This window comes from Hypomesus nipponensis, chromosome 4 (genome assembly GCF_054491055.1).
Source record: "Hypomesus nipponensis isolate SF chromosome 4, ASM5449105v1, whole genome shotgun sequence".
Lineage (NCBI taxonomy): Eukaryota > Metazoa > Chordata > Actinopteri > Osmeriformes > Osmeridae > Hypomesus > Hypomesus nipponensis.
The window spans coordinates 6026947-6043152 of record NC_140364.1 but is presented as its reverse complement, the minus strand read 5'-3'; the positions used below and the strand labels follow the sequence as shown (position 1 = coordinate 6043152).

Sequence of the window (16206 nt, the reverse complement as noted above, 5' to 3'; positions counted from 1 at the left end):
CGGCGGTAAAAAGGATTATTATGCAAGTGGCTGAAAACGGAAAAGAACAAAGAAACCAATTCAAATCTCTGCGTCTCTGCCTGGCGAAACGGTGGCGATTGCGGCGCCCGATGCGACTCTGCCTGTGAACGCGCACAATCTGCTCGCCGACACACACGGGTATGTGGTACGCGCCCAACTCCGCCGGCGAGAGCCGCGAGGCGAGATGATGCGATTTGTCAGGTCGGTGGCCCCGTGGCGCCTCGGCTGATTTAGTACCGCTGTCGGCCCGGTGAACAGAGCTTCCCCCTCCGTCTCCGTGGTGGGAGATAGCCCGAGCTGGCATTCAGCCAGCCGACGGGAGGGAAGGTGAGGCCGAGCGAAGGGCGGGTAGTTATAAGGTCAGCTGTCAGTCCATGGCCGCCGTGTGTGCTCGCGTCTCGGCGCGCACCCGTCAAGAGGATCTCTGCATGCACAACGTGACTGAACTCGCTGAGCAGGGCCCCGCCAGCGCCTTGGCTAGCATCTCGTCAGCACTCGGGCCCGGGGGAAGCGTTCCCCCTGGCCCTGCGGAGACATCAGCAGGACGCCTGGCGTCCCTCCGTCCGGCTGAGAACAGATCCTGACACTTGTGACGAGGGCTCCTGCCGGCGGTACGAGACGCGGCCTCCTGTGGGGAGAGACTGTTGAGAGCGTGGCACGCGGGACGGCAGGCTCGTCTGTCTCCGGTGGAGCGAGAGGGGCCGGAGCTTCACCAGACCGGGGCTGCCGACAGACAGGAAGCGCAGCAGTGAGGGAAGGGGGGTGGGGGGGGGGTGCAGGGAATGCTTACTCAGGCTTTTCAGAAGAGAAAAGAAAACATGAAGGAGAAGAGGGGGAGTGGGGGTGGGTGGAAAAGAAAAGAAAAGCGGCAAGTTCGTCTGACCCAGTTTTCGTTTGCTCGGTGTTTCCTCCTCGTACTCCTACAGCGATTGATCTTGCTGTGCAGCGCGCACAGTCAGGAGAAACCAGTCTGAAAGGCAGGCTGACTTCCTGTGGTCCGACACACAGGAAATGACACAGACACACACGCAAACATACACGCGTACAAACAAACACACTCCCACACACACACACCAACTCAATCGCCGATGTTCCAGTAGTGTGTGTGTGTGTGTGTGTGTGTGTGTGTGTGTGTGTAACAGGGACCATGGGCTGCTGAGCTCCCCCACGGCTGAGCAGTGCTAGATAGCCGTGCAGCCTGCCCACCAGAGCACTGGCTCCTACTGTGTGGGGAGGGCCTGTCAGGGCCTCGTTAGAGCCAGTCCCATCACTCAGGGGCAATTAGCTGACCATGGAGGGACAGCTAGGAGAGCTCGGAAGACTCCTAGTCATTTAGACCAGGTCTGGGGGGAGGGGAGGGAGACGGAGTGAGGGAGGGATCCTGTCTCCAGCCCTGACCAGAGTTCTCCCTCGCGGTTACGCTCCGCCAGACTGTAACCCCCTCCCTGCCAAGGACCGTGCGAGGGCTCTGGTGATCGCTGGAGCTTCGTGCGGCACGTCGCCTTCCCCCCCCCTCCAGCGCTTCAGGAGGGGGAAAACGTGTGTTCATGTGCGATCAAACCGCTCCGACGCCCTTGCTGTTCTCGCTGCCTCCCCGCACGCTGCCTGCCACAGGTCAGTGGGGGGGGGTGGGCTCCCTGGCTGGGCTGAAGCGGAAGCCTGCTGTTTGGACCCTGGGCTGTCCTTCACTCTCAGGGACCCCATGCTGCTGCCTCTCAGCAGCGTGGCCCTAGTGCGCCCTGCGCTTTATAAAGAAGAGAGTGGCTCTCCCAGTGTTTTCTGTCAGTCTGCAGATCATATACCGGCAGTGTGTCTCTCCCCAGCTGACAGGTAGATGAATCCCATTTGCAGGAGGTTTCCAGTATCGTTTGGTGTTTCCTTGCCCTTCACAAGGTACTGGGGGGGGGGGTGGTGTGGGTACGCTGGGGGTAAGAAGAAGTTAGGCTAGTCCACCTGCTCACCTATTGGTTCATTAGTTCACTCCATGGAGCCTGAGAGGGTCTGATGCTTTGTGTCCCCCCCCCCCCCCCCCAGCACTGCTCCCCAGGATGATGAAGCCTCCCAGCCGCTCGCCTAGTGCCCAGTGTAGGCCTGTTCCACAGGGCTGTGTTAACACAGCTGCTTTCAGATGCTCCAGGTTCCATCGGCTTGCTGAACTCCTGAGGGAGAGAAAGAAAGAGGGAGAGGTTAAAAATGTTTCAGTGTAATTAAATCTGCACTCGACTATTGATGTCTGTCCTGATCGGGGGTCATCTGAGCGTGTCTCTCCTTCCCATTTGGCTTTTGTCAGGAGCAGACTCTGTCTGTGATGGGAATGGGTGAATTGTGCGTGTAACGTTGAGCGAATGCAATCTTTGTGTACAATAAACAATGTTTCTTTATTTCTTTTCCTGGGGTTTGTGGGTAAGAGGCTGATTGTTTGAGGAGAGCATCTTGCTTTGTGTTGTTTTTGTGATGGAACAAAGACCCCTTGAACAAAGCAGAAACCACACTGTATTGTGTGCTACATTATAAGATAACAACCCCATTAATAGCTGGGGCAATGTGATTTTATTCTGTACATAGCCTATTTTCAGCAGTAATTGCTCCAGTGCAGAATTAAATAACGATTCTATTTCTCACAGTCAAGCAGATAGTGGAGATATGGGCATTTGTATGCATATTCTTGGGCCACGTAACTCTCCAAACTCTCAAAAATCTCCAAACCGAAACGCAAAAAAATTAATTGGTCAAGGTGGTGACTCTGAGCTGACAGAAGTATACAAATGGCTCTGCGCGGTGTCAAACGTGCCTCCTGATAAACAGTAAAGCACACAGGCGTTTCCCCCTGGGTGCCCTGTCATCTTCCTCCAAGCCTCGACGGCTGAGTGTGATAAAGGCTAAATCAATGAGCTTCATATTTGTCATTTCAAGTTAAGTCAAATAAATGGGTTTCCACTTGTCAACCCCCCGTCAGCCAGCCTATCAGTCCAGCTCTCAGCCCCGTTGGCTCGCGTCCCGGAAAAGACGAGCACCATATCCTTTAGCGCCGGCTCAGACCTTCCCTGGGCATCCCTGGCCTCGGGCTCGGCTCGCTCTACCAGGGGGCAAGAGAAGGGATCCAGGCCATATGAAAAGACAGGGCGCTTGCATCCGATTTCACTCTCTGCGACAGTGACACAGAGGGGGGCAGCAGGAGAGAGATCTAAGTGACGGTGACACCCTGATTCACACTGGTGTGACACACAGTGCTGTGACTGACTCACACATACAGCTCCCGGAACACAAAGTCAGCAGTTTTAAACTCCTTTGGTTATTTTGCCTCGGTGGAGACAAAAATTGTTTGGGCGAGGGGGGGGGGGGATAGCAGTTGAAGTTATTTTTGTTTTTTAAACTCCAATAGACTGTGAAGGTGGCGGGGAGATGTATTGTGTCAGGGAAGTGGGCCTAGTTGTCGTCGCCACGGTTTTGCATTTCTGTATTTTCCATTTCCCTGCGCCGCTATCGGAGGTGTGATTGTGTTTTCAGCCTGACTAACCAAAGCTCTAACACATCCGTCACAACAAGCTCCCCTGCTCTCTCTCCGGGACCAGCTCCTCCACCTTACCCCACGAGCCTCTGCCTGCCTCTGTTGAGGCCAGGACAGAGCTGGTGGAGAGAGGAGGACTACTCAGCACGTGTTCAAACTAGGAACCATGATGTACAGGAGACTGTGGGTGGATTGGTTTAGAGTGGATTCAGGTCTTCCCTGTGTTATCAGCACATTCCCTCACTATACCTCTACCCCTGCTCTCCCTTTTCACTCTGCTAGTCTCTTTCCTCGTCCGCAGTCTTTCCTAAACGTCACTTCCCTTGAATTGACTCACACACGAGATAGAATAGCATGGATAAACACCCGGATTGTGTTCAGTTAGTCTCTGAAAGAATGTTAACATTTGATTAGTGAATAAATGATTGCCACAAGTCTTATTTACATGAGAATGGAGCCACATGTAATGAGGTTAGATTATTTTATTTTTTTGTTTCTTCATTGATCTTCTTTCCTTAGCGTGATTTGTCTGTTATTTATGAGACAAATAGCCATGCTGTTAACCTTATGGGTCGTGTAAGAATGAAACACATTTGAGAAGAGTGTGTTAATAGTTCTATAAATGACTATGGTCATTATTCCACTCAAGTGTTCATTAGACTGACGAGGCCTGTGGCTACTCTTAAGATATCATTTTTCTCTTCCTGTTTTTCTCTCAATCCCTCTCTTTGTCTGGGGGGCAGCAATAGCTGCTACCACGCTCTCTTCCTCTCAGTGAAGAATACGGAACCCACTGTCTGTGTTTATGAAGAGATATGAGTCCATTTGTTTTGCTGCATTGTACGGTAAATTCTCCAACGTCTAGTATTTGGCTCTTTTGAAGTCGTTTCTGTGAATTCCTCTCTCCCAGATGAAAGCACCCGCAGCACAATCCAATTAGGCTAGTCGGGCTCTGCCATTGGCTGACCCCCAGGCGCTAAGGAGTGTATGCTAATGGGGTACTCGTTTTCTGCTATGGGCCTCGGTCATCAGAATGCTCACATCTGTCTCCGAAAGAATCATTTGATCATGTGATATCCTAATATTGATTAGTGAGTCTTCCCAAGTGCTCTCAATGTGTGCCGTGTGATGGCTCTGAAGGCTTGCCTGGGTCTTGGTGACTCTCCTCCTCCGGTTCCTTCTCTGGAAACAAGCCCAGACGAGTTTCCAATGTTGATGGTAAAATCCGCTCATCTGTGGTGATGAACATCACCGTTTATTTGTTTTGTCTTTGTAGTTGTGTTGCTGAACTCTCAGATATGACCTTGGAGTTGACTCTTCTCTGCTTGTCCTGACTGGAGTTTCCACCTCCGAGGAACCGACGGTAGTTTAGCTCCTGACCTTTAGTGAGGTGCCGTCAACTAAGCAGAACGCCTTATCCTCCCCACCGACAACCTCAAGCAGCTCACCACCACTGTTTACGCTCCCCAAAGACTAGTGGGAGAGTCTGACAAGGGCGAGTCCCAAGTGGCCCTGGTGGAGGGGGGGTTGAAATGGCAGACAATAAAAAAAATACAATGTGTATACAGTCTTTTCCCCTTTACCAGATAATAAGGCTGGCAAATACTCCACTATAATTGATAGCCCAGTCTCTTCAGATTGTCTGATAGAACGTGATCAAGTTGATGTTTTCTGTCAGATGGTAGAATAGAAAGGAAGCTGTGTGTGCGTGTCGTTAATACACGGACCTTCTTGCGTCTGACATTAGGGGTGAGGAAGTGATAGACTCACTGCTGTTCCCACTTGGTTAATGTTAGGAGGCTACACACACATGCCTTTTTCCCTTGCATACACACGCAACTGTAGTTTTAACAGAGCTAAATAACCAAACTCATAAAGTGTCAATCACAGATCACGTGACCGTATAAACTTCTAATAAGTTGGCCGCACGGGTTTGAAAATGCACTAGAGACTTCTGTTTCTCATTCTACATGAAGCTACCTGCGAGAGACACCTTCCACGGTCACTTCAGGTTCCCAGTTGGGCTGTTGCTCTCAGAGAGAGACTGTGAAAGGCCTGTCGCCGTGCTACCCTTCCATTAGCCCCGTTGTGCCTGACACCTGCCCTTTAATGCCCCGGTCTGGGCACGGCTGACGGCATGGCCTCTTAACGAGGGAAGCCCCTGCTGCCGTCCGTCCGGCCCTCCTCCCCCCTCCCTGCCTCATTAGCATCAGGCTAACAAAACCTCAGGTGAGGCCAGTGGGGAGTAGGAGGGCCGAGCCACTGATTCATTGACTAACTCATCCTCACTCCTCCTATCTGGTGTTAGCGCAATCTCTCCCCCCGCCGCCCTGCCGCCCTGCCGCCCCGCCTTTGATGCTATTTCTCTTCTTCATTTCACTTCTTCAGCTCTCCCTCCCTCCCTCACCATGGCACTTTGTTTGACTCTTTCAACAGGGAAGAGAGGCTTCCCATCTCTGTCTGTCTCATGAATGGTGTCGGAGGAGGGGAACAGAAGCGCACCAGGACATTGTGTGTGTAGAACAGAGCTCTCTGAGCAGTTCATCTCACTGTTCTCCAGGGGGGTGGGGGGGGGGTGGCACCCTGCAGGCCACAGTTATGAGGAACTTGAGAAATTATGGGGTTTTCTTGGGGTAACATCCTTCTCATTTTGGATTGGGGGACTGCCGTTCCTAGAGAATGCCAGGGTTCCAGGCAGCTCAGTTCTGTCTTGAAGGCTTTTGTGAAGAGCCCCTCCCTAAGAGTGTTCAGCTAGGCCCTTGTCTGGTTGTTAGATGGTTTTTCTTTCTCATAACTTCACTGAAGTGTACTGCAGGCTCCTGCTTCAGAGCTTCACGCTCAACACTTTGTTCTTCTGAAGGTTGACGCTGACTGCTTTGATAACAACAAAAATACAACTGTTCCTGAGTCTGGGCTGTTTTATGTGTGATTAATGCATTAAACGGTTGTCTGGATTCACACCAGAACATTCACACAGATGTGGCCACCATTTATTGATTTTCACACCCAAAATACTGCTGTAACATAACGAACAACGTCATTTGGCAAGGTGACCATTCCCCTGTTTTTAAACGGCTGGGTTCTTTATTCCTCCAGGGGACACAAACGAAAGCTTGACGAGGCCAAAGGAGAAGAGGACGCGGGCGACTCGGTGGACGAGTCCACCAAGGACTCCAACGAGGAGGAGGGCAGCAGCTCCGAGGCAGACGAGATGGCCGCCGCCCTGGACGCAGAGCTCAATGACTTCATGTGACGTGGGGGACGGCGTCGTGGAGAGAGACTCGGTGACCCACAGTTGACGGGAGTAATCCCAGCGAGTCCCCTTGAAGAAGTGGTACCTGCGGATCCTAACTCTTATCTCTGTGTGCTTTGGAAATGTGTGTGTAGTTGGTATGCAGTATGAATGTGTGCTGTAACAACGTGAATGTGTTGTACAACAAAACAAACTGTCCCCTAGCAGCCGATGGTGTGTACATGTAGAGCTAGAACATTTTTAGGTTTGATATAGAAATTATTGACATGAAACACTTTAGTGTTGATGTTTTATCACGCGATAAAACGTCAGACATCAAATTTGATAATTTCGTTTTTACATGGATTTGCTTTTCTATGACAACTTTTATACAAGTTCAAAAAATGATGAAATTCGTTGGTCAGAAATGCCAAAGAGTTTGAAAACGGCTAATGGAAGCCTGCAGCTAAACATATATTGTACTCTAACTTCCTCTTTTCCCTCTCCTTTCTATGGGGTACATGTTGCTACCAGCAGAAAGACTAGACTCCTGAATGTGTCTCATTAGATTTCAGATTTTCCTCAATTTCACATGTTCCTTCTTTCCTATGGTGTATGGTTTCTCTCCATACCTTGTGAGTATCTTCAGAAGTGGTGACTGAGCCGGTGAGTCCAATGACTGCAATATCAACCCAAATTCAACCTCAGTAAAAGAGAAAATCCAGCTGTCTACTCACCTAGTTGGCTGGGGCTGGAAATGAATGTTGCCCTGTGGCAGTCCTGAACCAATTATCTTGATGTACCTTTTTAATACACTAGCTGATAAGCTTTTGTGGCAAAAAGGTTACATAGGCAAGAAAATCTCCACTATTCAGCACTGCCTCTGCTCACTGGAGCCTTTAATTGGCTGAGCCATTATGCTTTCAAGATCACTACTCCATCTACTTCTGGTGATTTTTTGATTTGTCGCTGGTGGTTGCGCATCTGTTCAACAGGCTCAGTGTCTCAATCCAGGTTTGTGATTGGTCAAGGGTGAAAGGTCAAGGTTTGAGGGTGTGTAACACTGTGTCACTGTGATTCTGGGTCCTCAATGTACCTCTCTGTGTGACCCTTACAACTGCCACTGTACAGTGTCACCTAAGCCTGCATCATACAGAACATGATCAGAATCTTTCATTCCCCATGTTGTAAATGAGTCAACCCCCCTTCGATTTCTTTGTTTTGATTTTGTGTGGTTGTCTTGTTATCATTTTCAATGAAAAGCGGGATATGTAAAGTATTTGTATATTCTATTTCATACTTGACCTCACAGAAAAGATACTTTTCATCTAATAAAGATTTGTTTTATAAAAGGTTATCCTTCTTTAAATACAAATGACAGACTGGTCATAGTGCAAACAAACTAGCCACCACACAGACCATGTGAATCAGTGGGCAAGGAGCACGTAGTGTTTCACCTGTCCATAACCTAATGTTAACCACTTTTGAACACATTGATCATTACTCAAATTGTGTTGAGTTTAAAACTTTCATTTTCCTTAAACAAAAAAAAAGATGACCCTGTCTTGTAGGAGAACCCAAACCCATAAGTTAATAATCCTCGCTGGCTCTAATGTTGCCGTAGATGAAGGTCATGACATTACTATTTGACATCCTGGCGAGCCAAATTTTTAGTCCTGTCTGACCAATAAAATATTGGGAAAATGTCATTATGGAAACAACTCATGAAAGTTGTTTGCCTGATTATCGCCATTGATTGTGTCTTTATTTAATTAGAACTGGTGCACCATTATAGAAATCCCATTAGTATCAAATTCACTTATGAGCTGCATGTGCGCCTTTCCTAATGGTGCTATCTATATTGCTTTCTAAATGGCAAATGGATTGTGTTTTGTGAGATCCATTCTCTAGAGTCATTAGGCTGTGTACCATTAGACCCTGCCTTCACTTTTCAACACGAAGACCTAAATGGTCACATTATTGTTGTGCATCAAACAGCAGGAGCCAGGAGTTGATTAGTAGTTCTTTAATGTGGAGACAGACGTGCAAAGGACGGGCTGCGGGGAACAGATGTGTCACAGAACACGCCACGACAGCGTCATCACCCTCTCCTTCTGACACTGGACGTTCTGTTTTTGACGAGAGCATGCCTGAGATTTGTAAGTATCGTTTCCTCATGCTGTTTCTTCCACTCATGCCATCGGTGTCTCACCCATTAGGGATGAGTGAGATGAGACTGGGGTTATGCGATGAGGTCATTGTAATTGGTACTTTAGCTTAGGTGTTGCTGATGGTTCATCCCTCCGTCTATCTCTCCCTTGCTGGTGGTGTCTTCCAGTCGAGGTGGAAGTGAGCAAGGAGATCAGTCAAGAGACACTGCCTTTTAAAGAAGGAACACCAGACTATATACAATGTGTAATATAAGAACCTCAGTGGGAAACACTTGTCAAGACTTGGTTGTGTCTGACCTATAGCCCTGTGTATCTTACCCTGACTTACGCATTCGGAAATTGCCATTTTCAAATGGAGTGGAGGTAGGGGTGTAGGTAAGTTGTCAGGTAGAATATGGAAACCCTGGAATTAAGACTAACCTCTGAACCTGTGACATTAATTAGAGGGGAAGGTAAAGTGGTAGCATGTTCTGTACCTATGTAGTCTTGTCCTCAAAACCTTTCAAGGGCATTGCCAAGAGTGGCAAATAATAGCAGTATATGATGGGAAATAAAAAGAGGTTTCAAATTCTCCTATAGAATGTGAGAGGTCCACTCAGGTTAACTGTAACTACATAGGCAGAAAGGGGAGTTAAATGTAAGCTTGAAGATATCAAACTACCGAAGAATGTCTAACAGTGGTTTAACAGTAATCATGTAATGATTAAAGCCCCACTAATCTTCATTATACGTTTTTGAAAGCGTAGTCAATTCACTGAACGTTTTCTGCGTCTGTCCTAAAGGCAAGACCCCACACTGTCCTTTACTCAGCGCAAATCAGATACAACTTGTGATTCTCACGTACTGAGTTCTTCCCGAAGACGACAGCTAGAATATAATTACCGGAAACTCCTTGTACGCAGCCGAGCAGAAGGCACCATCGCTGCGACACATCTGCATGTCTTTTGATGCATCGTCCTCGAACCTTGGGATCCATTTGTCTTCTCTTGTGGTTGACTGGGTGGAGTAGGGCATGGTACCGTGTGTGAGTCTCATCAGGAGAGTACCAGATGGATGGTGTGAAACCTCCGAGGCACATCACGCCTCAGACGAGCAGGGGGCCTGTGCTTCCTCATCGAAAGTTGAACATTCAGCGGGCTTACTGCAAGTTCTGATGCAATGTTTGTCTGAAGTGTGCTTTTAGGATTTAGGATCTGAGTTTTTCCTAGAGCTTCAGAGTCCATGCCCTAGGGGAAGATGCATTAGAGGTTTTTAAAACAGGGTCTTGAGAGCCTTCAAGTCTCAAGGTTCCAAAAATAAATGGGCTCCTTTTTCAATAGCTGCTGTGTAATTCCTCCAATGTATTTCGGGCTGGTGATATCTGGGTCAGTCTGAAAAGACTCACCATAACAGGCCCATAGGCTTATTCCATGGTCCAGGATCGTCCATATAGCCAAGAGCCATATCCTTTGTGTCAGCTTTTGTGGCTGGGTATTCAATGCCTTTTAAAATTAAAAACAAATTAAAAACATTATGTCACTGATTTGCTTACATAGCTGGGTATATTAATCAAAATAACAGAGCTCTGCAAATTTCCCTTCCAACTCCAGAAATATGGTGCTCGCTAATGCCTGGGATATTTTAGTCCTACACCGTGTTTCATTTTGTGGCTGCATATTTAAAAATGTAAGTAGAGCTGCTCAGTGAATTAGTATTATTTTGATGTTGACAGAGCATCATGACTGCTGTACCTATGTGTGAATGTTCCATTGTAATGGTGGCTTTCATAAAAGAGCACCCTCGAAGCTGTCTGAACAGCAGGAAGCATAACCGGACTGACAGCATCAGATAAGACTGGAAATAACACTAGAATCCAATTATACCAGTCAGCTTTCTGGGGAGTGTCTCTCATACAGACAGACAGTGTCATAGTTGGCTATGGGATACTGTTATATATTTCTTACTGCCAAGTATTTTTCCTTCCAGACTTTATGAACGGGAATGTGAGTGGAAGATGTGTGGTGGGACGGTGCATGGAGATGTCCTCTCCCCCAAAGTCTTCCTAACAGTGTGACAGACATCCAAGAGCCCCAGCTTCAGTATTAGCTGCTAACTGAAGATTTGGCTTCAGACACATCTGACCAAAAAAATAAATAATAATATGTTGACTTTGATGAGGTAGCTTGACAGCTTCATCATGTGAGCGTCATATTTCTCCCTCACTGTCGGTGCAGTTAATGATTGACTTGGTCCCTAGAATGAGCAGTCTTTGCCCTTTGATGTGAAGAATTACTTCGGAAAGACTCTGAAGGGACCTTTTCTTTCATGACCCTTTTGGAATTGACCTTTCAGAAAACACAAAAAAAGATCGCAATCGAGACGAAACAGACTTCACAAAGACCACATTTGTCGCGTCTTCACACAATCCTCTACTACAACCCGCCTTTAGTGATCAGTGATGGGGATGTTGCAAACAAGCTCGTATGACCTGCAACTCACACATCAGCTGTTCAAACAGAGGATATGAAGGCTGGGGCCAGTCCATTTGATTGTTTATAACAAAGGCTAGTCGTTGAATAAAAAATGCTTTTTGTGTTCCAACCAGCATCGCTAATAAGATGTTGACAGCACATCTCTTGCATTTGTTATCAATCTTTATAAATTGATTGAAGGGAGAATCAATAAGGAGTCTAATGTATCACTTAATGTAAGAACCGTATGCTATTTGGTCTATTTTAATTACGATTCATTTTGCCACACAATAGAAACACCCTTTCCCCCTCAACCTTGTGAATTACATCTTCCATCCATCACAGTCAGTCTTCTACAGTATCTGGAGCCTTGTCCCAGAGATGACTAAACCTATGTAAATTTCATGAAAGTATTCTGCAAAGTTACAGAAGATCACACATCTCTGGCTGTTTGATTTATAACACTCATAAGGCTATGGGCCCTGTGCCTCAGGGTGATCCATTTTCCTTCTCCTCTTGTTGGCAGCGATGAGAAGAAATGAAAAGGTTTACAGTGCTCAACCCTGCACAAACCGGACTCTCGCAGTTTCAGTGGGGAAGATACTGTTTAGTTCACTTGCCCTGCAGCCATGGTATAATTATTTTCAGTGCTTAGTCTTGATTTTTTTAATGGCTTATTCTGGTTGGTTTGTCAAGGGCCTTAGTTATTGACTGTAAATAAAGGGACATACAGGACCCAGCTGGGCAATGACTGACGCTGTTTGATAGCTTGAAGTTCCGCTGCATGTTTCTCTCTCAATTACCCTGAAGAGACATAACAGGCTTCACTGGGGCCATTTCCATTTGTCTAAGTACCACTGTTTTATTATTCTGGCAGAAGCTCATGAGGCGACGCCTGCACAGTTTTGTGAACTGAGGAGGCTTTACTGTTTGTTCGTGAGAGATCCTGATGCTTTGAAATGAGCCCCCTTTATTTAAGTGTCGTAACATCACATTATTTCCAAGCATATGCTGTAGACAGAATCTTAGAGGGTGGTGTTGTTGGTCGGTTTTAATCCTAAAGTTAGTTTGCCTTGTGTAAGGATGACATTATGTTATGTCAGCAACTACCTGAGTGCCCAACTGTACATAACCATTTATTATGCAAGAGCACGAGTGTTCCGTAGAAACATTTTCTTAAAAGTATAGTAAATAAAAAATAAGATAAAATAGTGATCTAAACAATGGGTTGTATAACAGAACAGCGCTCTTTTATATATTTTTGGGGCATCTTCTCCTTCATTTTTTTGATAGTGACAGTTTGACAGACACAGGAAAGGCAGGGAGAAAGAAAGTGGTGGACATGAAATAAGTGGACTGAGATGGAATTGAACGGTTCACTGCAGTAAGGCTTTAGTCAGTGTGGTACACACTCTGCCCAGTGAGGCGCCGGGTATGTTAGAAATTTGAAAATGAGAAATAAAGTCACGATGGGTTATTCTTAAAGAGCCCCACCATGGTTGGTGGGTAAAAACATACATATGAAGCCTGCACTCCAAATCCTTTTTGACAATGTCGCACAGCAGCTGAAAACTGATGTTCTGGCACCGTATGAAGATGAAGAAAGACATGGAGAAAGAGGTGGATAGGGAAGGTGAGATAGAGGGAGAGAGAGAGAGAGAGAAGCCAGACGCCGTCTTGTCTGACACATGCCTTCCGCCCCGTTTATAAAACATATCACAAAACTTAAAAGATTGACGGATAGATGTATCAAGCACATGCACTCCTGCAATTCCTCCATTGACTCTCGGTGATTGCACAAAGTGACACGTTAAACTCCCCTGATGATGAAGGCCAGAGAGGAAGACACCCCAGCTCTCCCTAAGCCAGAGCCCACAAGCCCTCCCTCACCATAACTCTGTCTGATTGCTTGTGTGCTACTGCAGTGATATGCTTTGCAAATGCAGTGGACTATGTATTTCATCATAAATAAAAGTGCACTGCATCATTTCTTCTCAACCAGGCGGCCTGGAGAAGTATCATTTGAATCTCGCACACAAAGGTTTCTGCCTACAGTTTGTCCTTCAACCGACAAAGGACTTATTGAAATTAATTGTTGCCAAAGGAACAGAATTTTTTGCAGAATAATCATACTCACGTAATATAGTCTGGAAATGGCCTTGCGTACAGTCTGTGCTATATGACTTGGCTGTGTATACTCCCTGTCTTCTGCTTCCAATGCAAGCTGCCTCTGTACTACTAATTAACAGCTTTCTCTTGCCTGAACTCCAGAGTTCATGTCAAACCTGGAGGACCTGAGAGAGACACGTCTCAATGGTAGATAGGATGAGATGCTGCGCTTGGGTTTGCAGTGAGACAAACTATCCATTATTTACTCTCTCCTGCACCTTCATGTGTGCACCGCTCCTCCAACTGATCCAACACCCCCTCTCTGTCTCGGTCTATCTCGTCTCTCACTTTCTCTCTGTTTTCATCTTTCTCTCACGCTCTCTCTTTCTCTCTCGCTCTGCCTTTACTCTCGCTTTCCAGCCCCCTACGTTACACAAGCTCACGATCTTAAACAAACAAACAAACAGCGTATCTGTAGTCCCTGTCCTTTAGTTGTTGCTCCTGTGGTCACCTTTGTTTATAAGCAGCTAAACACTTGTGGTGTTTATGTCCGTGCAACTCAATACTACGTATAAAGGGTATATGTGCACTATTACTGTACGAAAACACTACTATGAATGTGCAAGTCATTTCTTTCCAGTTTGAGTGTTAATGTATTGAACATTTGTGGAAGCTGGCAGTGGATTATCTTCACTAATCCCTTTTGCTGTGTATCAGTGTGTCTGCGGATACAATCTTAATTGCGTAAGAACTTCACAGCAGGTTTCCAGGGTTAAGAAATAACTAATTTCATTCTATCCCAAAGCCACTAAGGTATGGCAGCCAGCTATGGTGAGGGATGGGTTAAAATGAAGATCATGGATGACTACTTTAAGTGCATGTCTATCACATTGTTTTCACCTGTTCTTTTCAGTACCCCTTCATTTGTCACTCAGGGAAGCTATGGGCAAAGAGCAGAAATCCACATTTCTCTCTCATCAGTTGCTTCTCCACAAGGTCTGGCATTGACGAATACCTTATGAATGCACCTCCAAGTCATTGTACCTGTGACATTTCAAAGCAGAGCAGATGAAAGGCAAAAATGCATGATTCAGACTTCAGACGGCAGGCACTCAATTCCGAATGGGCACTGTACGAATAGATGTGACTACAGTGTTATGGCTTATTAAATCTGAGTGATTAAGTTGAATACAGCATTTAAGGGAGAGCTTTGGATCTATATTTTCCTCTGTGAGAAAGAAAATTCATTTTCCCTTCAAAAATTTTAAGGAGTGAGCTTAGCAAGGATACAAAAGCCAATGTGAGAATTAAAGCAAATTATTCGTTTTTTCCGTATGTGTCGTGTCAATTTGAGGAACTTATTTATGTCTGACTAGGTGTTTGTGTGTCTCTCTCTCTCTCTCTCTCTCTCTCTCTCTCTCTCTCTCTCTCTCTCTCTGTGTGTGATAACAAGCAACAGTGAGTGTGACTGTGCACAGTAAATGTAAAATGTGGAGAGGAAACAAACATTTTACTCCTGATTCACTTTGATGTTCTACCCAATGCCTGTCATCATGCCATCCAAGATAGAACATAAACGTTCCCCTAGGCATTTCAATAGCAGAGCCGCACCATGTGAGTAGTGCTTTGGTGCTAATTCTGTTTAGTGACTATTTAGGGCAGGTCAAGTGCCCTGTTATTACCATGGTAATTTGGACATTTGTTTGTATCTAGCATGTCCACAACACCTACAGAAAAATAGGAACCACTAACACTGGTTGTTTCCCCTTGACGGGGGAAAAAAAAATAGTTTGTTAAATAATGAAAGGAGTCCAGCATTCCATGAATGTTCTAAATCCTCACCACCAAGCCTCTGAAGAACAGACTGTTGGTAGTTCTCTACAGGTTTAAACTGCTCCCCTGAGGGGAACTATTGATCCCTTAAGGCCAAGAACCGACCCAGTAGATCAATCTGAGCAGCCGCATCATTAGCGTTGTTCAAACATGAATGGGTTTACAGGCTCCAGTCTTGTCAGATCACAGTGGCTTCATTACCTCCGACCTTCCGAGCATCTTCATCTCTCCTGAGCATCGGCTGTAAGACCCAACAATGAGACAAACCGTCAACATGAGCACAGCGGTTTAAAATCTCATAACTCACAGTAGAGAGGCCGTTGACGTGTTCACAGAGGGGTTGCACAGGAGAATTGACGGCAAAATCTGAGTCTCTAATGTACCTCGGTGGCTGATGCAGCATATTCTGTAATGTGTAATTCATCACTGTCACAAAACTGAAGAGCGGTTAATAGCAATATCACTCCAATCCTCCGATCCATATTTACTGACCTCAGAGACTTATGCAATTTTGCTGATGTTTGGCATATGATAGCCTACGCCTTAATTAAAACCTGTAATGCACACAAAAGGTGTTATTGAGTACAGCAATACTACTGTACAGGATTTGGTCCTTAAAGGGGGACAGAGAAACTCCTGAACCAGATGCTGATGATGCTGTTGTAGTTGAAATGAAGAACAGTTTAAGTCTGAAGAACGTCTGAATAAAGAGGAGTGAGGAAGAGATTAATTCGGGACACGGGACAATAAGGGCTGGAAAAAAAGTAACTTCATCTATGATACTTGAATCTTTGTGACTCACAACTTGTGAGGGGGATCGGTTGGGGCTAGCCTTTTCCCTTAGACTAAATCGCTTAGTAACGTTTGAAGGCGATTTTAGCA

The 16206-nt window shown here is 46.1% G+C and overlaps 1 protein-coding gene across 1 annotated transcript in view; it reads left to right on the top strand.

The window, feature by feature from the left end:
• ctdp1 (CTD (carboxy-terminal domain, RNA polymerase II, polypeptide A) phosphatase, subunit 1) overlaps positions 1-8113 on the top strand; it is a 46667-nt gene extending 38554 nt beyond the window's left edge. The window contains exon 13 of the mRNA XM_084696032.1: positions 6626-8113. Within this exon, the coding sequence (XP_084552158.1) occupies positions 6626-6782 (157 nt within the window). The 3' untranslated portion in view covers positions 6783-8113. The remainder of the gene's footprint in view (positions 1-6625) is intronic.
• Positions 8114-16206: the final 8093 nt, after the last annotated feature.